Genomic DNA, 21477 nt, shown 5'->3' with positions numbered 1-21477 from the left:
ATTCAAGGTCTTGGCGGAGGGGTCGGCGATTGGTCCTGCCCAAGTCCGACGCGATGCCCAGAGTGACGACGCCGACCGCATAGCCACATGCTGCAAGTTCAGCCAGCACTGGAACATTGAACAACATTCTCGAACTGCGACTCGCCTTGTTTGCGCGCGCAGTCCTACGCCACCCCGATCACACGGCGCTCTTGTCACTCCCGCCCATACCGCCGATTCATTGTCCCTGTCGCATTTGTACAACTTTCAATCCACTCCAATCATGTCGTGGGCTGGCTTCAAGAAGAATGTGGGTTATGGGCGGAGCATGGAGGATTGAGGAAAATACTGACCAGGAGTCTTCCCAGGTCGGTCGCGCGACGACGCAGGTAATGGTCAAGACGGGCCGCGTCGAGAAGACCGCAGACCGCGATTACGAAGTCGAAGAGCGACGATACCGTACCCTCGAATCGGCGGCACTCCGTTTGCAGAAAGAAGCGAAAGGGTACTTGGATAGTCTCCGGGCCATGACAGCTTCTCAGATGCGAATCGCAGAGACAGTCGACGCATTCTACGGTGACAGCGGAGCTCGTGACGGCGTGAGTCGCAGCTACAAGCAGGCGGTCGAAGATCTCGACGCCGAGACGGTGAAGGCGTTGGATGGGCCATACAGGTGTGTCTCGAAAGATTTCATTTTGTCCAAGAACTTCGATATTCCATTCGATAAAGAAGAGGGGCTTGAATATCCGGTGGACCGCGAACAAATCTACAAGGAGATGAGGTTCGAGGCCGGGAACAAGCCAACCTTCTCGCGCGTATTGAGTCGAAGCGATTCAAAAGAGGCATCGGAGCTCATGGAATATGTATACAGGACGACAGTTCTCGAGCCTATCAATCGCTTCTGCGCATATTTCCCGGACATCAACGAATGTAAGTTTGGACAGCTTCGGTTCCACAACTCCCACTCCCACTAATATCCCGAATCAGGCATTAAGAAGCGCAACCACAAGATGCTCGACTACGACTCAATGCGGAGCAAAGTCAAGAAGCTCGTCGAGAAGCCCGACAAGGACCCGGGCAAACTCCCTCGTACTGAGAAGGAGACTGAAATGGTAATGACTGCTAGCGAATTCTTTCGCGACAGCTCAATTTTCGATTCCCCTTCAAATCACAACACCATGCACGAAGAAGAAGAAGACACACTCGAACGCCTCGTTTCACCACCAAAGATTCTCGACAAGATCAAGCGACTCAACCCTCGCTGGTCCCAGATTGAGGCAGAAGAACAAGCTGCAATGCGGAGTGTGGGACTGGGCGGAAACGACTTTAGCGGCATCAGCAGGACGATCAGCACGAGAAGACGACTGTCTCACCGACTCAGCTCTCTCCTCGGCGGCAGCACACCAGGACAATCTCCAAGCGATGAGATCAGCGATGAGCTCAAGTTCATGGCTCGAGCGCGCACTCCCATTGCACGCGAGGACAAGCCTCGTCCTTCCAGCGCATCATCGCCCGCAAGTGCATCATCGAACTCTGCAGAGACGATTCGTCCCACGTCGCATAAGCGCACTCATAGTGCTGTTGTCAACAAGCGCCTCCGCCGACACGTCCAAGACAGCCCGACCCGCCGCGCCAGCATGCCACAGGGCGTCAGCAGCACGAACTTGGGACTGTCCAACATCAGCGACATCCATCCTGCACTCCGCAAGAAGAAGGACACTGCAGCGAAACTCGACAGCGTCCCTCGCGTGCTCTTCAATCCACCCCTGCACACATTTCCTTCTCCACCACGCCCCTCTTCTACATCCCACTCTCTCATTTCCACACCTTTCTTTCACCCCTCAGAACTCGAAGACATCATGGCACCACTACGCAAAGAATTCATTGAACGCAAGGCTGACTTGTGTCTGAAGGCCAAAGCGGCGTATGAGCAGTTGAACAATCAATTGACGGAGGAGCTGCCACAATTGATCGACCTACGGTAAGAATTGCCTGCTTTCCACGTTCCGCGGACCTTGCAGACGGCTAATGCATGTTTGAAATCACAGGGTACCCTACCTCGACCCTACATTTGAAGCGCTTGTCAAGATCCAATTGCGATTTTGCGCAGAAGCATACAGTCGCATGGCGCAGGTCCAACAATACCTCGATCCTGCGACCCGCGATCAATACGCGAGCGGGGATCTGGACGCACGAGTCGAGGATGTGCTGGGACAGATTCGAGAGTTGAGTATTGCAGGAACAGTCTAGGGCGGGTGAGAGGCTTTGGTCAGAGGACGAAGCGGGGGCGAGAGGTCTTGCGGTTGCAGAAAGGAGAGTTGATTGCGCATAGCATGTTTCGAGTAGAATGCGTCTTGCAAAGGCTGGCAATTTAATGAGCGAATCCTAATTGTACCTCACACTGCAGCCTGTCTGCCATCTGATGTGAGCAGATTGAGGCAAACGGCAAAGCTGCATGGTGATGGTCGCATATCCCGACTTCTTAGACATCCAGGCCGAGGAGGAACTGGTCGGCGCAATCGCGGAGTCGGCAAGGAAGCCGTCAGGTATTGTTTCCGTCTGATGCGATTTAACGGCGCCAGAGCTGAGGAGCCAGAGCAGCGACTTGGTCGTCGTCGCCGCGTGCACAAGCCATAGCTCACTTTGAGCTAGACCTGGCATGGAGCATGCGGCGGCAAAGGCAAACCTCTGCGCGGTATTCTGAGCCAGCCATTGGTGTCAGACGACGCGGGAGTCAAAGCTCCAAGGGCGGGTGCATTACTCGAAGTCCCATGTCAAAGGTGAGGTCCATAGCAAGGCATCTAAGTGCTTCGTAGTGCAATGCGTTCATACGTTCGCAATGCCCAACTTCACCCCTTGCCCAGACTCGGACCGAACATATCGTCTGCCGCTCTCGTCTTCTGCTGCTTCTCGGCCTTTTTCCGCTTCGCATCGCTGTCATCATCATCGGCATTCAGCTTCATAGCCGCATGATTCTTAACCATGTCTTTGGTACTGGGGTCCCGACATGCTTCCAGCTTCTTCTCCAACTCCGCGCGCTCCTCCTTCGTCATACTTGCTTTTGAATCGTAGCTTGACATGAGCTGTGCACAGTCCTGAATAGTTCCAAGAATCTTCGGCCGTGTAGGTGAATCCAATGTCAGTTTCGTGCCCAGGTAGCATTCGTACAATGGCTCGTCTGCGAGCAACAGAGACGCCAGCAAAATCTGGCTAGGCGTGTAGAGAAAGTATGCGTCCGTGAGCGATGCAGGTGCATCGAGCATATTGCGTGCAGCAGCATATGCGGCTTGCACACGATCGTTCATGTGTTTCTTCTCCATCTTGCCTCCTGGAGGCGGCTTCCACGACGTCGCTCCGCCTTCTGGGGGTTTGAGATCCTTCAGACCATCTCTTTCCTCATCCACCAGGTTGATCAACTCCATCAGCACTCCCTTCAGTCCCCGAAATGGCTGCCGTACGTCCAGTGTGAATCGCAGCGCTTGCATCACTTTGTACTCTGGCGCCAGAACAGCCTCTGGATCCGCACTGATCATGGAGCAGAATTTGCTCAGTGTGATATGGAAGGCCTCAGTTTTGCTCGCGAGAAAGAGCACTGTCTTGTATATTTCTTTCGGAGGATATGTCATGCACGAATTGCTCAAGTAGAATCGTCTGAGGTATTGGATGGCGGTTGACTTGATGTTGGCGGGCCATTTCAGGTGGTCGGAGGTAGTGCGGAGGAGTTCGGCATATCGGGTTACGAGGCGAAGTTCCTCTTCGAGGGTGAGATGTTCGGTGGATGCATCGTTTTGAGTGTATTGTGCTGCTCGTTGGAGGGCGAGTCGGTGGGTTTCTTTGCGGCGTGCGGACAATTGCTCGGGAGAGAATGACCAGAAGCGATACTGCGTTGATGTGCGATATATGTCGTCCTCGGTAAGGTTGTGCTTCGTGGCCGAAGGCATGGCGACATGCGATCGTTGTGTCTGAGGTCCAAGTGAAGCTGAATCCTGGTGGAGCTTGTAGAAAGGAGCGGACTTGACTCCGGTGGCTTGAAAGCAAGTCTTTCATGTGAGAATGATCAACATCACTTCTCTGCTAGGCAACGTGTGCAGCCATTGGAACGTCAATCCGGTCAGACCTGGGACCATGAGATGCAAGACATGCCGGAGAACATGACCACCTCCGCCTTGAGCTAGACACCGTCGTCCAGCCCACGCCACCAACCAATGCCATGGGGATCCTCGACTTGCCCAATGAGCTCTTGCACGATATCTTCTCCTATCTGGAGGATCAAGATGTCTTCAATGGACGCTTGAGTAACAAGTCTCTCGAGCATGCTACTTTGGCACATTTCGGAAAACGTTTCTTCCGTAAGAAAGGGTTCATGATTACCAGCCCTTCGATCAATGTCCTGCTACACATCGCTGCGAGCGAGAGACTACGGAAATATGGTCAACACATTTGGTTCAATCCGGATTGCTTCACGTTCGTCAGCCCGGCCTGTGCACAACAGTGTGAGGCCAGTGATTCCGAGTCGGACGATGAGCTAGATGGCATTCGCAGAACAGCCTCAAGGCCTGTCGACAAAGAAGCTCTCGCCCAATACGAAGCATACCAGGCCTGTATAGACGACCATGAAGCTCTACTGTGGCAAGGTGTGCTGGAGCAAAACCTAGCCATGGCTTTCAAATCGTTGCCGAATCTCATGACGATCGGCATGCGTAGAAGCGAAGACTACAGTCCATACGGGTGGCGAGCGTTGAAAGCTGCTGTTGGCGAAGATCCGCGAGTGCTCGGTCCTATTCCATATCGGCAGACCAAACGATTGTCTGGGTCGACGCAATTGTTTGTCGCTGTCCTTCAGGCTGCTGCTAGTAGTAGCAAGCAGATCCAACGACTGTATACTGATGCCGTTGAGTTTGACAACATCAGTCATCTACAACTTCCGGAAACGGTGCTCATTGCTGGTTGCGAATCCATATTATACCTTGAACTCAACGCCGTGAAAGGCTGGGTACCGACGGACAAACGAGTTGGCGGCGTGCGTGGCCATATCAACCCTTCCGAGACATTCGTGCCTGGCTCTGGACTCGTTCGACTGTTCTCTGCGACACCAAACTTAAAGGAGCTCGGGTTGCAGATATTCAGTGGACCTCGACAGAGCCACTTGATAGCGCCCATCCCGAAAGATCCTGAAAGCTGGAGGCAGAGCTATCCATACCTTGTGTTGGCAAACATCGCCGCCAATGTGTCCTTTCGGCATCTCACGAGGATGAAGCTAGAAAAGGTGCCGGCAACCGCTGCAATGCTACAGAATCTCTTCAAACCGTGTGCAGCAGTGCTCACAAGCATGAAACTTCGAGACATCCGACTCCTTCCTTCGACGATGGATGCAGAGACCGAGCGACCCTGGTCTGACTTCTTCGCCTTCTTGGTCGAATCCTGTCCGAGTCTGTCGTATGTTCTATTTCAGCATCTGATGCATGCTCGTGGTGGCGTGTCGTTCCAGCCCGAGGATGACCTGCCCGCGGGAGACGGAGAGAACGAGAACAGCTACTTGATTGATCACGTACCAGAGAGCCATGGAGGCACTGGTCGGGCGGCGCTCTTTGTGAAGTTCGATCGACTGATCCTCGAAGTCAGTGGACTGAATGAAGTCAATGCGAAATTGACGGAGGTAGTACAAGGGCACTGGTACTGCCAATCGCTGTTCAGCTATGCCATGGATGAAATGCTTTGGTAAGTGGTCCTCGGTTTCCATTGAGCATCATTCACTGCGTCATGCAGACTCGAGTTTGCTCAGGCAGGTGTGCTCGTATTTAATGCTGACATACCGATCACGCAGGCATACAGATACCAGTGATGAAGACTGGTGATCGCTATTTTCCAGCGATATATCCGATCCTTTACACTCCTCAGATTCCAAAGCATTACCTCCTCTACATTTGACTGAATCGGAAGCGGTGCCCTGCTTGTACGAGAGGAACCAACCACATCACAGGCATAGCTATACTCATCATACAGGTGTGAACCCATGGAAAGTGGCAATCGCGTTGCCAAAACTTTCTTACAAGCTCCCAGAGAGCCTCCAAGGTCCAAAACTTTCCAAAATGGCGCCGCCATGGCCGCGCTACAATCCTATGGAAACGGCATTGGTAGGACCGGCAATTCGTCGTTTTACGACAAAGCCTTTCGATCGACTGTGCACAAAGCCTCGAATGGTCACGTCGAGACAGACAAGCTATCATTGATTGCCGCTGGTCGACTCGCTGGGATGACTGATCCGGACATTTACGATCTTCCTTCGGAAACGCAGAGCGATTCAGAAACGCCATGGGCTTCAACACCATGAGGGCCGGGCTGCGGCGAAGCATTTCCCTGGGTCTTTCCCTCTGCGTACCGTCTCCTCAAACCTTCGACAGTACCACTAGCCGTGCTCGTGAATTGTGGTCAGGGGCCTTGGTGTCCCATGGTATGGTACACAAACCCACCCAAACAAGCTTTTCCACATTCACCACGTCCAAAAAATCTGGCAGCTGAGCAGTACATAGACTTCGCCTCCTCCCCCCTGTTCCTCGTTTCTTTCTCTCTTCTTTCTCCTCAAACCGCTTCCACACCACACTCTTCCACAAACAACACCGACCCAGCCAACATGAGCCAACTCGCCTCTACCAAGGTCTTCGCTATCCCAGAGCTACTGGAGATGATCCTCCTCCAACTCTCCTCCACAAAGCCGACCAAGCACAACAACTCCACCCACACCACCACCGACTCCGGCATCTCATACGATGTCGTTCACCAACTCCACGCGGTGCGCCGCGTGAACTGCACCTTCAACCGCGAGATCCTGGGCAACATGCTCCTCGCCCAGCGCATGCTCCTCGAACCAACTCCACAAGTCACCGCACGCAACGAGGTGGTGCACGCTACCCGGCCACTCCGCTGGTTCCTCAACCACATCGGCCTCGGAGAAATCACCTCACCCACGTACGCCGACTTCCGCGATGGCTTCATCGATATCCCCACCATCCGAACCCACGACTTTGCCACTGGTCCTCGCCGAGAGTGCTTGAAAAGCATCACCAAGGACGAAGCATCGTGGAAGCAGCTCAAGTGGCTGGAGGCGCCCACGCCGTGCGACCTTCTCGTCGCCTTCAACGTCCAGTTCGCCACCCGCGGTCCAAGAGCCACCGGCTACAAGCCAAAGGACCTGAGGTGCTACCAGCAGCGATTTGTGTTCCACTCCGGGGATGTATCGACACTCGGCGACGTCTGGAACTTCATGGTCGATTACGTGAAGCTAAGCCGAGAAGCACACTGGAAGAACTACAAGGAATGGCAGCAGGAGGAGGCGGGAAATGATTGGGAGGGTTGAGTTGGGCGTTCGGTCGGTGAAGTTCGGCTACGGTGGAGAAGGACCGTGGTAGTGCTGGAAGCTTGAGTCGCAGCCTGTGTTGAACATGGCGGGAAATGCTCAGAACATGAGCTCACGAGATGTATATTCAAGAGAAGACTGAGAAGTCGTTGATGCCCTTGCTTCGGCAATGCGACAATCCCATCGGTTTCTTGTCTCACAAGTATATATTACCAACACTCGATATTGGTTTCACGCTGCAGCGAGAGGTACGGTCTTCCCCTCATTCAACAACCTCATGTCTGTTTTCTCTCCCATGCCTTTGTACTTTCCATATCTGTATGGTATCATGCCCCACCAATCGTGTCAACGCCATCCATGCTTGGGCCGTCCCAGATCCGTCGGAACGGCGCATGACCGTGATGGTACTCCAAGCGCTCATGGCGAAGCCCAAGTGATGAGGCGGCAGTAGCATGCCCTGCTACTTCCCTTGACAACGAGCGGTGTGAGCAGAAGAAGTAATCGCCCGTGTCAAAGGCCACTGTCCGATCTGTGCGCTGACATGCATGGGGCGGTCGTTCGTGCCTCTCTACCCGAACTGATCCCGTGCCCGTGCTTCCAAAAATCGTCACCAAGGTAAACATCAGCACAGAAGCGAGCTAAAAGAGACAGTATTTGTCTGTTTGTGGCTGCTGCTGATTGCTGCTCTTTCTTTTCCATCTCAACTCATTACGTCTCCTGCGACGACCTGCAACCTATTCATCTACCTTAAACACACCTACGAGGTTCGCACCTCCACCAGATCGTCAAGATAGGACTTTTTCACAAGATGGGCTCGTTCCTCTCCGCACCACCCCCCGGCGTCGATGCCTCGAAGCTGGCAGCGGTGGAGAAAGAGCTGAAGGCTCGTGAAGAGACGATCGCTGCGAAGACCAAAGAGCTCGAGGACAAAGAAAAAGAGCTTGCGACCTCAAAGACAGAGTCTACCACCCTTACCAAACACGTCGAGGATCTCAAGTCGGAACTGGCCGGTCTCAACACCAAGCTCAAAGCACTGGGAAAAGAGCGCGACGAGCAGGCTGCCAAGCTCGAAAAGCTCCACAGTGAGCTCAAGTCGAAGAGTGAAGAGGCCACCCAACAACGTCTGGCTCTCGACCGTGTCACCAAAACCGTCATCGAAGAGCGGGACCAGGCTCGCCTCGACATCAAGAAGACACAAGAACAGCTCGACCAGGTCAAAGCCAAGCAGACACACCTCGAGCAGGAATTGTCGACCGCTAAGCAAGAGCTCAGTGATGCCAAGAAGCAGTTGAGCGACCGGGAGTCTGCTCTCAAGGCAGAGCTTGCCACGTATCAGAAGCAACTTTCGGAGTCTGAGGAGAGCAAGAAGACGTTGGAGACTTCGCACACTGCGCTCAAGAGCCAAAACGATGAGCTCAAGCAAAAGGCGGATGCTGATGTGGCCGCCGTCAAGAAGGATCTGACCGATACACAAGCACAACTCACAACTATTCACGCCGCTCACGAGGAGCTGAAGACCTCATCCGAGTCAGCCCTTGCTACAACCAAGAAAGAGCTCGAGACTTCCAAAACTCGGCTGGCCGATACTCAAGCCGCTCATGACAAGCTCAGCGCCGACCTCGTCACCGCTATTGAGACTGCGAAAGCGACTGAAGCCGCACACTCCGCCGAGGTCGAGAAACTCCGTGTCGAGATCGGCGAGCTCTCCAAGAGCAACGCCGACACAGCAGAAGCCGACAAGAAGCTCAAGGTCGAACACGAGGCAGCACTCGCCGCCGTTCAAGCACAGGCAACGGAAGCCCACGACAAACTTGCTGCCGCCGAGAAGGAAGCTGCTGAGCTCCGTGAAGCTCGGGAAGCAGAGAATGCTAAGGTCGCTGAGCTCGAGAAGAAGATCACGGAGAGCTCCGATCGTGCGAAGACATTGGAGGCGTCTGCCGCTGCCACCGAAGCTGAACTAACGAAGGCCAAGCAAGCCGCCACCGAGACCGAGAGCAAACTCAAGGAGGCCGAAGCTTCCGCTGCCGAGCTCCGCACAAATCAAGAAGCCACCACGACCAAGCTCGCCGAGCTGGAGAAGAGTCTTGCCGATGCCTCAAGCCGCGTGAAAGCCGTGGAAGAAGAGAAGGCTGCCATCGCCGCCGAACTTGCTACCTCCGTCGCCGCAGTGAACGAAGCACAAGAGAAGAGCAAAGCCACTGAAGCGGGTGACGCTGAGCTCCGCAAGAGCCAAGAGGCTGCCATCGCAAAAGCCGCGGAGCTTGAGAAGAACGCGAACGAGAGCCTAAGCCGTGCACAGAAGGCGGAGCAAGATCTCAAGGCAGCCTTGGAGGAGAAATCAGGGCTCAGCACACAACTCGCCGCAGCACAAGAAGAGTCCAAGAAAGCGTCAGAGGCCCGCGATCAGCTCTCCACATCCTTCGAGACCTCCACTTCCGACCTCACTGCCGCCAAGAAGGAGCGCGATGAAGCTCTCGCCAAGATCACCGCGCTCGAGGAGTTCCAGAAGAAGTTCGAACAGGCTTCGTCCGAGCGTGATGAGGCGATCGCAAAGGCCGACAAGCAGGCGGCTGAGCTTCAAGCATCGAAAGACCTTCAAGGCAACCTCGACAAGGTCACCGCTGAGCGTGACGAAGCGATCGTCAAAGCTGAAAAGCAAGCGACCGAGCTTCAAGCACTCAAAGACCTTCAAGAAAAGCTCGACAAGGCTTCCTCCGAGCGTGACGAGGCGATCGCGAAGGCCGACAAGCAAGCTACCGAACTCCAAGCATCCAAAGATCTGCAAGAGAAGTTCGACAAGGCTACTGCTGAGCGCGATGAGGCGATCGCGAAGGCCGACAAACAAGCAACCGAACTCCAAGCACTCAAGGATCTTCAGGAGAAGTTGGACAAGGCTACCGCCGAGCGTGACGAGGCCCTCACCAAAGTCAGCGCTGCCGAGACCGAGGTCACGGCGCTGAAGGAGATCCAGGAGAAGACGGCTAACGCTGTGCCCATCGCTACCTAGCGATGTGGCGGCAGTGCTGCTGCGGAAGTTATGAGTGTACCAAAGCCGGTCGACTGGCTACGGCAGTGCTGCTGCGGAAGCTATGGTTGTTCCAAAGCCAGTCGACTTGCGGTGAAACGGCTAGATACGAGAACGAGTTGATGAATGGGACGGTTAGATCGATGAGAGATGCTTGATGTTTCTATACCCCTTGAACGCTTGTTATGGCCCTGCTTTGTACCACTACGAAGAAACTTGGAAAACTGGGTCGCAGATGCTTCCTTCGTACATGCATCGTTGTATTGTGTGACGGCGAGATAGCAAGTTGTGCTCATAGCCGCCCAATTAAGCATTGTAGCATCTGACAGCCAAATGCCTTCTTCGATCCATCTGTGCCGCCAAATCTCCTACTCACAGTCTCTTGACCTTTGCGTTGTGTAAACCACCACTCCGAATCAAGTCTTCTTCTTGGATTGGACTAGATCAGCTATCTGCAAGTCTTGCTCCTGGATACAGATACGTCCGTATTGTGCGGCAACCAGGTTTGCCTGCTCGAAGCTATATCGTGTGTTAGTTCCGTTGTAATTTTGCATGTTCAGTCCACTGACCGGGCGATGAGAAAGCCCTCGGCGGCGTCTTGAAGTGTCTTGGAAGCATTCCTGTCCAAGCGTACGTTCGGTTCGATTGTCTTGGAAATCTCGAGCGCCTATGAGTGTCGCGTCAGTCAGTGCTTGTAGAATGAAGTCGTCGTAGAGCATGACTTACCAGTCTGCGGAATGGAGTCTCCGCGAGAACGAGACCGTTCGGCGAATTGCGAGGTCCTTTTGTTACTGTTTGCAACCGTCAGATCTTGAGAGATGCAATGTGAACCAGTGTAGTACATTTGCCCGACTTGAAGCGAACGGCTCTCTTCCGGTAGATGCCATTGTCAGGTCGCTTTACCAAGAAGACTCTCGATGCCATCTTGAGTCGACTACTTCGTGGGCTGTGTTGAGTGTGGTGTTGGTCAAGAAGGTGGGCCTGACGAAAGTGGTAGAGACAAACGCAGCAAGATGTCTGTCGACGTCGGGTATTTTTAGCGTCCGAGGAAGTGAGAATGCAGCAAAGGACAACGATTGTCACATGCGGACTCGCCAGTGAGGTCAAAGTGGATCAAGTGCTTTTCGGAAGCTCAGCATCGAGTGAATGAGCGTGGTACTAACTTTGTCCCTTCATCTAGCTATGAGCCAACGTAACTAACGCCTGGTTCATGGACCTTCCTGTCTTCTCCAACCTCGTTTCTCATTCGCTCGGCCTCCACTGCCTCGTGAGTCTCCTGCCTTCGCTGCAACATGTAGCAGATGATCGTGATGACGAACAAGAAGATACCCATTCCAATCATGGCCCAGTTGCCTTCCGTCCAGTCCGGTCCCTGCGTAGTGTTGTAGAACACGATACTCCACCACAGATAGACTGCCACAGAGAACATGTTCATGCTGGCGAGTACAACTGATCGCTTAGCGTCGTCTCTCCTCGTCAGATCATTGGCCCATGCGAAAGAGACGGTCTGGCCGGCGAATTGGCATCCGTTGAGAATAAGAGCTGCGAACTTGGCGGCAGGAGTCGGTGGACGAAGCATCAAAGCGCCCGAGATGATGGCAGTGAAAGAAAGCAGGATGCTGACGTGCCATCTCGGTCGTGAACCGTAGTCGCTGTACCAGCCAAGGAGCAACGTCGCCACGATTCCCATACCACTGACGGATGTCGGGATGTGTTTGACTTGCGGGATCGTGTAGTCGCCGGTGCTTCTTAGCCATAGTTGCATGATGGCGTTTGAGGAGTACATCTCCGTATTCGAGCCAGCGATCCAGAGTAAGACGAAGCCCCACCAGTGCCAGGAGAGGACAACGCGGCGAATGAGACTCCAGCCGAGAACACCACGAGCTTTGCTCACTTCCGGGAGACGCTCGACAGCTATCGTGCGTTCGGCTAGGCTCAAGTAGGGAGCTGTGGTGCTGGAGGGAGTATCAGGGAAGAAGAGGAAGCCGTAGATGGCGATCGGGAAAGTGATGAGGGAGTCGATGACGAAGAGCCATCGCCTGTGAGAGAGGTGGTCAGCGAGAATTCTTGTGGCTTCGTTGGGACTTTGACGAACCATCCTTCTAAGCCCGCCTTTCCGTTGAGAGTCTTGAAGATAGCACCCTGCATGAGCCCGCTGAACATCGTCCCTGCCAATCCCGAGCTGGTGAAGATGGCCGTTCGCTTGCCGATCTCGTCGGGTTTGTACCACGATCCTAAGATCCATTGTACACCAACGAAGCAGCTTGACTCGAAGAACCCCTGAAAGAATCTGATAACCATGATCTGCCATGGGTGGCTCACGAAGGCCGTGCCGAGCGTCAGCATGCCCCAGCAGAAGCAGGTCAATGGCAACCAGATCCGTGGCGGGACCTTCTGCAGGATGAGATTGTTGGGGATTTGGCCGAGTAGGTAGCCTCCGTAGAATATCGTGTTGATTTGATTTAGCTGTTACACTCATCAGCCATGCTCGGACGGATTCAGGATCGCACCAGACATTACCTGAGTTCCTCTGAAGTTCAGATCTTCGCGGGCGCCGGAGACATAGGCATTGTTCAGATTGGCCTACTCGCCGAAGAATAGCAGAGTCAGCTATGCTCGGACAGCTTGGAATCGATAGAGACCGTTGCGGGCCCTCTACCATTCAGAAACATACCCTATCGAGGTAGTTGACCTGGAAGCTTGTATCAGCTAAAAGCTCTCCTCAATCGTATAGACAGCGAGTCCTACCCAATACATCAAGCACACATACGATAGAATGAACCCATCTAGCTTTCGAAGCAGCCTTGATTCGGCCTTGGTTGCTGGCGGTACGCCCCATATTGCCACACGGCACTTGTAGAGAAACCCCATCGTCGGGCGCGGGATGGCGGTGTTCGAGTTCCCTAGAGTCGGCCGCGAGGTCTCGTCTGTCTCTTGAATACGGACCGGGCAATGTTCACGCCCTATCTGAGGCCAGAGTCATATCGGTATGCCATCGGTTAGAGGACCGGCCAAGGATGAGCCGAAAGGCCGAGAGGAGATAGATCTGCAGCCGACATCGGGAGCATGAACAAAAGCCTTTCAGCAAGACGTTCAACGGGCAAAAACAAAGTTATCGTCTGGACCGCCTCCTCTTTGCCTGACCTTGTGTAATGTATACACGTTCCGTGCGGTCTAGGGAAAGAAGGTCCGCTTGGCCACGTGGAAGCCACGGCCGTTCATGGCGCAGGGGTCCGCGGAATCAACGTGCCACATTGACGACACCCTCTCCGTCCCACATTGACGACATCCTTTCCGTCTCTTCCTCTCTAAAACCCCATCAGACACAACATGATACTCATGCACAGTCGCACAGGTCAAATGGGCAGTTGACGAACAGCCAGCGCTCATGAAAGGATTGGTGCGATCCTGTCCAGGGCCTCTCGCGGCAAAAATGCGGTATACAGCAGGTGAGCGCGTCGGAGCGAACACCGTCAACCATGTACCAAGATCAAGGGCCTACGACCGGGAGCTGAACCAATCCGACCTGGAGGAGCGCTCTTGAGCCTGCAAAAGCGTGCCTGGACGACTTCGGCAGAATTGTCCCTTGCGGTCCTCGAGACACATCCGCGCGACTCCGCCACTCTGCCTGCCAGTGTTAGCACTGCCGTCTCATCGATTCCTGTGCCGATGGCCAATGCCGGGAAACGATAGCTTTCAATGAGGGGAACAGGCACAAACAACAACTCAGCAACAGACGCTTGCTCCCACCGCTCCGCCTGGAAATCCTCATATATTCTCATTCTCCAGCCAAGACCTACTGCTTCTTATTCCAAGCAGATATCGCAATCGTCTCGTCACCCAGCTTGACTATCTACCTCAAACTCTCGCAATCAGGCAACATTCAACACAACAATATGCGCTTCCTCGCCATCACCTTCCTCGGCGTCTTCGCCCACCTTGCTGCCTCCGCCGCCGTGTCGCCGATTGAGAAGAGACAGGGCGAATGCATCTTTACCAAGTGTTGCGACGTCAACGGTCACAGTACCACATTCTGCTTCAATTGGGGAGAAAGGTGCCCGAGATGCTCCGTAAGCTCTTCACTTCCCACAGACATTGATGAAGCTCTGCGGTTGCAGTGATTCTGGCGATGTGAGACTGACAACTCTTCTCCGATAGTGCAATTGTACTATACAGAAGCTTTGCCAGATCAACCCACCGTGCTAGAGTGGCCGAGACGGACACGGCTGTGCTATCAGGGGTGATCGAGTTATTCCGCGACTCGATTGTCGAAGATGATGTCGATGTTCGTCAAATTGCGTCTGTTGGAAAAGTCATTTCGGCAAGGGCTCAGTGAATGCAACGGGATGCTTTCCTTCCGATGTTAGCGCCACCCGTGCGATTATTGTATCCTTCAGCGCTCTCGGTCCGGTCGAAGCATCTCAGGACTTTGAATAGGATGAACGCTATACACATGGAGCGGCCTGACTTTGGAAAACACCATTTGTAACGACTACTTCACACGCAGTGCAAGGAACCCAGGCAAACTTGGCCACGTGGTAAGCTACAATGCGCAACGGTCCGGGTGCACAACCTGGAACGTGGCAAATTGACGACGACATCTTCTTGTTTCTCCAACCTTTCGATCACATCATCAAGTGCATGTGGTTGCACGACTCCATTACGGATTCAACGGACGACATCGTGCGACCCAACCCAAACCGTTCATCGGTAATGAAGCCATATTCGAAGCCGGGCACCATACACCGCCTTCGTATCCAGTACGCTTGAGGACGGCGTCGTGATGCAGAAATAGATCGCCCAGACTACCAAGACGCCGAAAATCGGACCATCGGCGCTTGTATAGTGTATGCATCCTATACACGACCGAAGTGGAATCGAATATGGTCGCACGAGAAGAAACTTCATCTGGACCTTTTCCAGATGCTGCCGGCCGGTATGAACAATGCATTGACATGGCTGGCTATTCGAGTGTGTGCGGTGGGCTTTGTACAGCATGATGCACCTCGCCAATAGATGCAGGGATGCCAGCCTCCCTGTCAATCCTCAGCTCCACTTTATCATGCGGCACGACCACGGGAAATAAATGACAGCACGCTACAGCGCTTTGCCCGTGGCTGTGACCGGGAAGCATGCGACAAGAAACTAGAAAGTTCATCCTGTTCATGGAAGGCTCTCAGCATTACAGCAATCATACTTCCTGGACGATCGAGCTATCATAGGAGACGCCTTTGGGAGACCTGCACAGTCGATCAGGTCCCGCACTTTGGCCGCCGTGCTTCTCGTCGCTGGGCAGATATTCACCTCAATCTATTGGATCGTCCGAGGTTGAGCCAACGCAGGGGAAACGAAATGCTGCATGCGTGGAGGAGCCGCAGAATACCAAGGCCGCACTTCTTCGTAGTGTATGCGCCAGCCACTATACGACATCACTTCTCGCGAATTGGACTTGGTACGCTGCTGGGCCCCACGATGCTGCATGTATTTTCGTCGAAGTGCCAGTCCAACGGTAAATTGATCAACTTTTAGTCTATAAGGGACATCCATTCCTCCCCACAGCATCGTGCTTTGTACCTTCACAACACGCATTCCATCAATCATGGCTTTCCTACTACCAGCACTCCTACTTCTCGGCTCTCCAGCCAGCGCCATTCCAACACCGCAATCCGACTCCCCTTCAGCATATCCACCAGGCTGGGCCGTGCCTCCAACCGACAGCGCTGTCGTCCAACAGTACATTGCTCAGATCGACTGGAATTGGGTCCGCAACAACATCTCACAAACGACTTCCCAATACTGCGATCCAGCCACCGATCCCGAGAGCGTTGCCTTGCAATGGGAGAACTGCTGGTGGTCTTGCAACCAATGTCGATGGGAATCCGATGTGTACGTCTGTCCGACCAAGGGAGAGTGGGGTCTGACGTTTGACGACGGCCCAACGGCTGCGACGCCGGAGTTGCTGGATGAGTTGGCTTCGGATGGGACGACTGCGACTTTCTTTGTGACTGGCACTCAAATTCTGCTGTTTCCGGATACTCTGCGGAGAATTGCCAACGAGGGTCATGAGATTGGCATCCACACATGGTACGATCTCATATCGTCTCGCACATCGACCCGTACTAACTCGTTTACTTCAGGAGCCACGCCGCCTTGACGACCCTCTCCAGCGACCAAATTGTCGCCGAGCTAGGCTGGACCCTCACAATCATCGCCGACACCCTCGGCTACACCCCATCCGTCTCTCTCTTCCGTCCACCCTACGGCGACGTCGACAACCGTGTACGAGACATCGCAGTACAACTGGCTCTGACACCAGCTCTCTGGTCTCACGATACGAATGACTGGAAGCTCAACGAGGATCCGGCTAATCAGCCAATGCTGGAGGGCGAGTTGGATGTGATTGTGCAGAGTGCTTGGGGTTCGGAGACGGGGATCGTGACACTACAGCACGATTCCACAGCTGCGGTGGTGAGGTATGCGATCGATGTGGTGCTGCCGAGAGCGAAAGAAGAGGGGTTTACGTTGCAGAGTTTGGCGAGCTGCCGGGCTTAATAGGAGAGCGCTGTAGAAATGGCAGCTTTCAGCTCAACGTTCGCACCGATTGCAATTGGATGTCACGACAGATAAATAAAGACTATCGAACCGTTATTACAAAGTAGGACTGGTTGTTCCTTTGTGCTCCGCTTTCGTTCCTGATTCTTTCATGCTTTTCTTTGCCTGTCTCAGTCTGGGCAAACTTGAAAGCACCTTTGCATCAAGCCAACATCCAACGCCGCATGATGAGGCCACACAATGGCAAGGCAACGCGAAGCGAGAATTGATCCTTGCGGGGTTCACTGTTCCATCCAATACCCGAATGCTAGGATTCTCGGACGCCATCACAATTTAGGAGTCCCAATCACCAGTCGAACATCGAAGGAGGCTCGAAGCTAGGAGTCGGCTCGGCCGTGGAAACTGACTCAAGTGCAGGAGTATGCTTGATCTCGTCCTTCTTCCACATCTCGCCCGTGAAGATTGCTCTGAGATCGATGTGAGCCCCGCTGGTGTCGATCATGCGGCTGTGCTTCAGCTGCCAGTTGCTGGCTCGAACCTGCCTCTGTGTGATCGAGACCGGCGGAGATCTCGGTGCGAAGAGCTCTTGAAGCAGACCATGTTCTTTCCTTTCAGGGCTTGGTGAGATTCCTGCGGAGGCGAAGTTGGATGGGGAGTCCTCGGTCGGGTCTTCTTCGTTGGTGAGATCGATGAGGGCGCCGCCGCCCGCAGATCCCATGCTTGGAGTGTCGTTGGTCGGCATTTCACCCACTGTTGATGCATCGTTCTGAAGTACCGTCAATCTCGCGATTGGCTGGCTCTGCGAATCGTTCGTTGAAGTCCTCGCATCGAACGTCAATGGAGGATCCACGACTGTGCGGTCGGCGGAGGCTCGCTCGCTTGCGGTCTCCTTCACGCGTCTCATCCTCACGTTTCTGCGAAGGTCCATCACACCGATGCGACCCGTGCTGGTAAAGAACCATCGGACTGTTCATCTAGGTCAGCAGCCATGACTTCAGGTATAGCCGGATGTACTTACGCGTCGTATTGCCGCGACAAAACTGTGTGATGATATCTCCTGCGCGGACGAGGATTGCATCTCCGAAGCTGTCGCAACATGTAGTATCCTGTTCCACATGAATTTTCTCAGGTGTTGCGACATCTTTGGACGCGAAGTCGACTGTCAAGGGAGGATATGCAAAAGCAGCTTCTTCTGGCCGGACCGCAACTCGGCTCAGGTCTTCGTTGCGGACAGGAACGAGCACATCTTGTTCCTTGGTGAGGACGCACCATCCTGTGAGAATGTCAGCAACATGTCGAGCTTCAGCTTCATGGGGTGACTTACCTGGAAGGGAGAAGGAGGACAAGTACTCAACAACGCTGTTCTGCGCAAGCTCCGCTTGACGACCCATCATATCTCGAGCCCGCAGAGTGCATTTCATGATCAAGCGAGTAGGGCGAGAGGCATCGCGTCGTTGATCGGGTGATGGAGTAGCTTGCGGAAGAACCTGTGGAGGGGCAAGTGGTGCTTGTGTGGGAGTCGAGTCGGTTTTCTTCGTCTGTTTCGCCTGTAGTAAGGCCAGGATCTCGTCCGTCGGCCTCGTGTAGATCTGCAACGCGACCGCATCTGTTACGAAGCGACCCTCGACTCCTTTGACAGCAATGAGGATCACAGCTAAGATCGTCAGTGTCTCTGCATGTACGAACGATGGTTGGTCTTGGAACTCACAAGTATCCTCCCTGAGATCGCCTAGATGCACGAAAGTCCCGGCGGCGAGATTGATCGAGTGGCCCTCTCCGTTGAGCACGTCGAACGAAGTTGCTGCGACGACCCAAGCCTCGAACTTCAAAGCTTGAAATTGTGTGAAGTATTGGTTGAGGGTCATGCCACAAGCAGCGAAGTTGCGCACTCCGTCAAGCTTGCGTTCGGGAGTAGCGGCGATTGCTCTCCACTGTACATGTGGATACAGCGCGTACTGTGAGGACGCTCGGGTAGGGCGAGCGCGTCGTTCAATCCAGTAGAGAGAGGCCCGGTACGACCATGAAGTCTGGCCGTCGGAGCGTGTGATTATGATTTCTCCTGCGCTTTGTTAGTTCGAATCAACCATCGAACGCGAACGTGGTGACTGACCAGGGGTTGGGCCAGGTCCAGCAAGCTTCATAACCGTGTGAATAGCCAGGCGGTTGATAGTACCACTGTTATCGACAACCTGGAGTGGCGCAACAACTAGGACCTCTGGCACGAAGCCCTTGGTCTTAGCGGCGCGAAGGAAGGCGTTGACCGTTGTACCCATCGCGAGGAAGTTGCCGATTTGTAAACTACATGACGCATGTCGTACTCCTGCAACGCGTGCAGTTGGAACAGGTCGGGACTTCGCTGGTGCTGTCGATGAGGAGGCCATAATATGACTTGCACGGAGAATGATTGAAGGGAAGGAACTGCTGCGCAGCCTGCGCTCGAGAGGAGGAAGTTGTTGCTCGTTGGCTCGAGGCCGTGGATGTCTCGTTGAGGATGCGCTGAGTCGGCCTTGTTGATGAAGGTTGATAGTCGAGTTTGTGGAGATTTGGCAAGTAACCTTGCAGGGAGTCACTCGCCCATTGCAGCTGGCATTTCGCTAAACTTTGCGAAGTGAATTTGAGGACGCGGCTGACAGAGACGGGCCGTGAGCAGCCAGTACATGTTGAGTATACCTTGCGAAATGCCAGACTCTCTTCGGAGTTGGGCCTGTTGTTGAGCGTACGTGGTCGAAGCTGTTGAAGTGACAAGACGTCCCGCCCACAAATTTTGCATCGCTTGCATGTAGCACAAGTACTTGGCGTCTAGCAACGCACGAAATGTCCCTATAGGTACGACTTTTGCGAAGGATAAAGCACTGTAGTTTCTCGTACGGTCTTATCGTTGAATGCGTTGAACTGTTGCCCCTGATCCTGAGGCTGTAGCCCTCGCGGCTAACTCAGATGGCACTCGCAAGCGCACATTGAGGTCTATGCGTCTCAAGCTCAAGAGTCGATCACGATAAGAAGATAGATACGAACCTTAAGAGATCCAAATACGGATAGCTGATACCTGGTCTCTCCTTTGTATGAGATAGGTTGCAAAGGACTAAGTCCTGTATTCTTTCGCACGGTCTCTCGATTCCTTTCGTTTGCTGAAGGTATGGCTCTGATCACGGAACGATGGTTCCTGATGTGTTGTTCGTATTTCGCAAAGGACGAAGCCCTACAACCTTTCATATGGTCTCTCGTTTCGATTAATTCGCTGCAGGCATGGCTCTGATCACAATGGCATGGTCACTGATGGGACAGACGGCACTTGCAAGCGTTCTGAACTCTGGTACAGAACTCGATCGATCACAAAGGAAATCTGCCAGACTTACCAGATCCGGTTATCGGCAGCTCATACCTAGCAGCACCCACAATCCTGCCAACCGCTACGAGACTTACAAGCGCAAATGTCCGAAGCTCTTCGCCTTCATGCCCTCAGTCTTCTTCGCCTTCAGTGATTCAGTCTTCTTCGCCTTCATCTTCCTCCGCCTCATCGCCTCCAGCCTCTTCCTCGCCGCTCGACACATGCTCAGCGCCTTGCCTCCAAGGTCTTGCCTCCGTGAACGTACGCTTCCACACCGCCCTCTCCATAGCCTTCTCCGAGATGTTCTTCTGTTGCGGAATCTTCAATGGACCCGCGGTGGGGTTGACTGTAGTTGCGTCCATTCCCATGGCAATCTCCTCGCCATCGTTGAAGTGAAGCCATCCGGCCGGGTCTTGCGGGTATTGAGGTAGGAGCTGGGTCGTGGAGGCATTGGTTTGATCGAATGGAGTTGGCTGTGCACCTTTTGGTGTCTTGGCCGCGGTTGGGAGTGGAGAAGAGCCATATTTCGGGTTGCTCAACCAGGCGGGATCGATCGTGTTCTGTTGCTCCGGCGATTCGAGCCAGGAGGGGGGAGGAGAGGATGTGTGGTGGTGAGCTCTGGTTTGCTCGGCCTTTCTCTTCAAGCCATGATGGCGGGTGTTGACGGCGAGAGATTGCTTGTCGGGAGTAGTGACATACATCGGTGCGTTTTCGTCCTCTTCATCAAATGCAGCTCGTTGCTCTTCGAGCTCAGCGTCGTCGACTGTTGCGGCACCTTCAACGGAGTCCGCGTCCCTCGCCGCCTCATCTTCCCTCTCTCTTCTCTCTGCACTCAAGTCGCATATATTGCGGACCCTCTGAGCACTGGTCCCCTTTCCCCATTTCATCTTCTTCCGCCATGTGTTGAACTTCGCACAGGAGAGAAAATGAGCTTGGAGGTCGCCCTCGAAGCAGAAATCGTCCTTACACCCGGGACACCTCCAGAGCTGGCAGAGATTGTTCGACTCAGTGCGGTGGTCGTCGGCGGCTGCTTTGGAGGGAGCTGTGAAGGAGCAGATCTCGCAGTTGAAGAGAGCGTTGGAAGCCATGTCTTGCTGTTGATTTACAGAGTCTCTGTTGGAGAAGAAGGAGAGGAAGACAGGAAAATTTGTGACAGAGAGCGAGCTTTTCTACAGCCGATAAACCTGAAACGTGGCGACGAGAACGGAGGAGATGAAGTTGGAAGCATCAAGCAATGTT

At 53.9% G+C, this 21477-nt stretch overlaps 9 protein-coding genes across 9 annotated transcripts; 6 read left to right on the top strand and 3 right to left on the bottom strand.

The window, feature by feature from the left end:
* Positions 1-138: 138 nt before the first annotated feature.
* MYCGRDRAFT_74633 (BAR adaptor family protein 3) lies at positions 139-2229 on the top strand (the record flags this gene model as incomplete). Its single annotated transcript, XM_003850380.1, has 6 exons — positions 139-289; positions 348-652; positions 851-909; positions 967-1091; positions 1893-1960; positions 2028-2229. The coding sequence occupies 6 exons, from the start codon at positions 263-265 to the stop codon at positions 2227-2229; spliced, it is 786 nt and encodes a 261-aa protein (XP_003850428.1).
* Positions 2230-2828: 599 nt separating this feature from the next.
* Positions 2829-3920, bottom strand: MYCGRDRAFT_110410 (uncharacterized protein; the record flags this gene model as incomplete). The annotated part of the gene is made up of 1 exon (XM_003849946.1): positions 2829-3920. One exon carries the CDS (start codon positions 3918-3920, stop codon positions 2829-2831), a length of 1092 nt encoding a protein of 363 aa, XP_003849994.1.
* A 269-nt stretch (positions 3921-4189) lies between these two features.
* On the top strand, positions 4190-6310 carry MYCGRDRAFT_95089 (uncharacterized protein; the record flags this gene model as incomplete). Its single annotated transcript, XM_003850381.1, has 2 exons — positions 4190-5697; positions 5983-6310. 2 exons carry the CDS (start codon positions 4190-4192, stop codon positions 6308-6310), a joined length of 1836 nt encoding a protein of 611 aa, XP_003850429.1.
* Positions 6311-6610: 300 nt separating this feature from the next.
* MYCGRDRAFT_95088 (uncharacterized protein) lies at positions 6611-7333 on the top strand (the record flags this gene model as incomplete). Its single annotated transcript, XM_003850382.1, has 1 exon — positions 6611-7333. One exon carries the CDS (start codon positions 6611-6613, stop codon positions 7331-7333), a length of 723 nt encoding a protein of 240 aa, XP_003850430.1.
* A 727-nt stretch (positions 7334-8060) lies between these two features.
* On the top strand, positions 8061-10410 carry MYCGRDRAFT_110409 (uncharacterized protein; the record flags this gene model as incomplete). Its single annotated transcript, XM_003850383.1, has 1 exon — positions 8061-10410. The coding sequence occupies one exon, from the start codon at positions 8142-8144 to the stop codon at positions 10338-10340; it is 2199 nt and encodes a 732-aa protein (XP_003850431.1).
* A 1128-nt stretch (positions 10411-11538) lies between these two features.
* Positions 11539-13229, bottom strand: MYCGRDRAFT_46530 (uncharacterized protein; the record flags this gene model as incomplete). The annotated part of the gene is made up of 5 exons (XM_003849945.1): positions 11539-12397; positions 12454-12824; positions 12879-12941; positions 13033-13050; positions 13107-13229. The coding sequence occupies 5 exons, from the start codon at positions 13227-13229 to the stop codon at positions 11539-11541; spliced, it is 1434 nt and encodes a 477-aa protein (XP_003849993.1).
* Positions 13230-13791: 562 nt separating this feature from the next.
* MYCGRDRAFT_95085 (uncharacterized protein) lies at positions 13792-15374 on the top strand (the record flags this gene model as incomplete). Its single annotated transcript, XM_003850384.1, has 5 exons — positions 13792-13807; positions 14148-14412; positions 14547-14657; positions 14866-14896; positions 15282-15374. 5 exons carry the CDS (start codon positions 13792-13794, stop codon positions 15372-15374), a joined length of 516 nt encoding a protein of 171 aa, XP_003850432.1.
* Positions 15375-15999: 625 nt separating this feature from the next.
* On the top strand, positions 16000-16868 carry MgCda2 (putative chitin deacetylase; the record flags this gene model as incomplete). Its single annotated transcript, XM_003850385.1, has 2 exons — positions 16000-16442; positions 16496-16868. Coding segments are annotated over 2 exons (816 nt in total), but the record flags the coding sequence as incomplete, so codon positions are not given.
* A 388-nt stretch (positions 16869-17256) lies between these two features.
* On the bottom strand, positions 17257-21326 carry MYCGRDRAFT_95083 (uncharacterized protein; the record flags this gene model as incomplete). Its single annotated transcript, XM_003849944.1, has 11 exons — positions 17257-17876; positions 17929-17996; positions 18180-18183; positions 18235-18564; positions 18619-18969; positions 19021-19208; positions 19581-19640; positions 19926-19956; positions 20267-20292; positions 20504-20546; positions 20720-21326. 11 exons carry the CDS (start codon positions 21324-21326, stop codon positions 17257-17259), a joined length of 2328 nt encoding a protein of 775 aa, XP_003849992.1.
* Positions 21327-21477: the final 151 nt, after the last annotated feature.

The sequence above is a fragment of the Zymoseptoria tritici genome, chromosome 8 (assembly GCF_000219625.1).
Source record: "Zymoseptoria tritici IPO323 chromosome 8, whole genome shotgun sequence".
In the NCBI taxonomy this organism is placed as follows: Eukaryota; Fungi; Ascomycota; class Dothideomycetes; order Mycosphaerellales; family Mycosphaerellaceae; genus Zymoseptoria; species Zymoseptoria tritici.
Note: the sequence above shows the minus strand (reverse complement) of the source record. Positions and strands in the feature narration are given on the sequence as shown.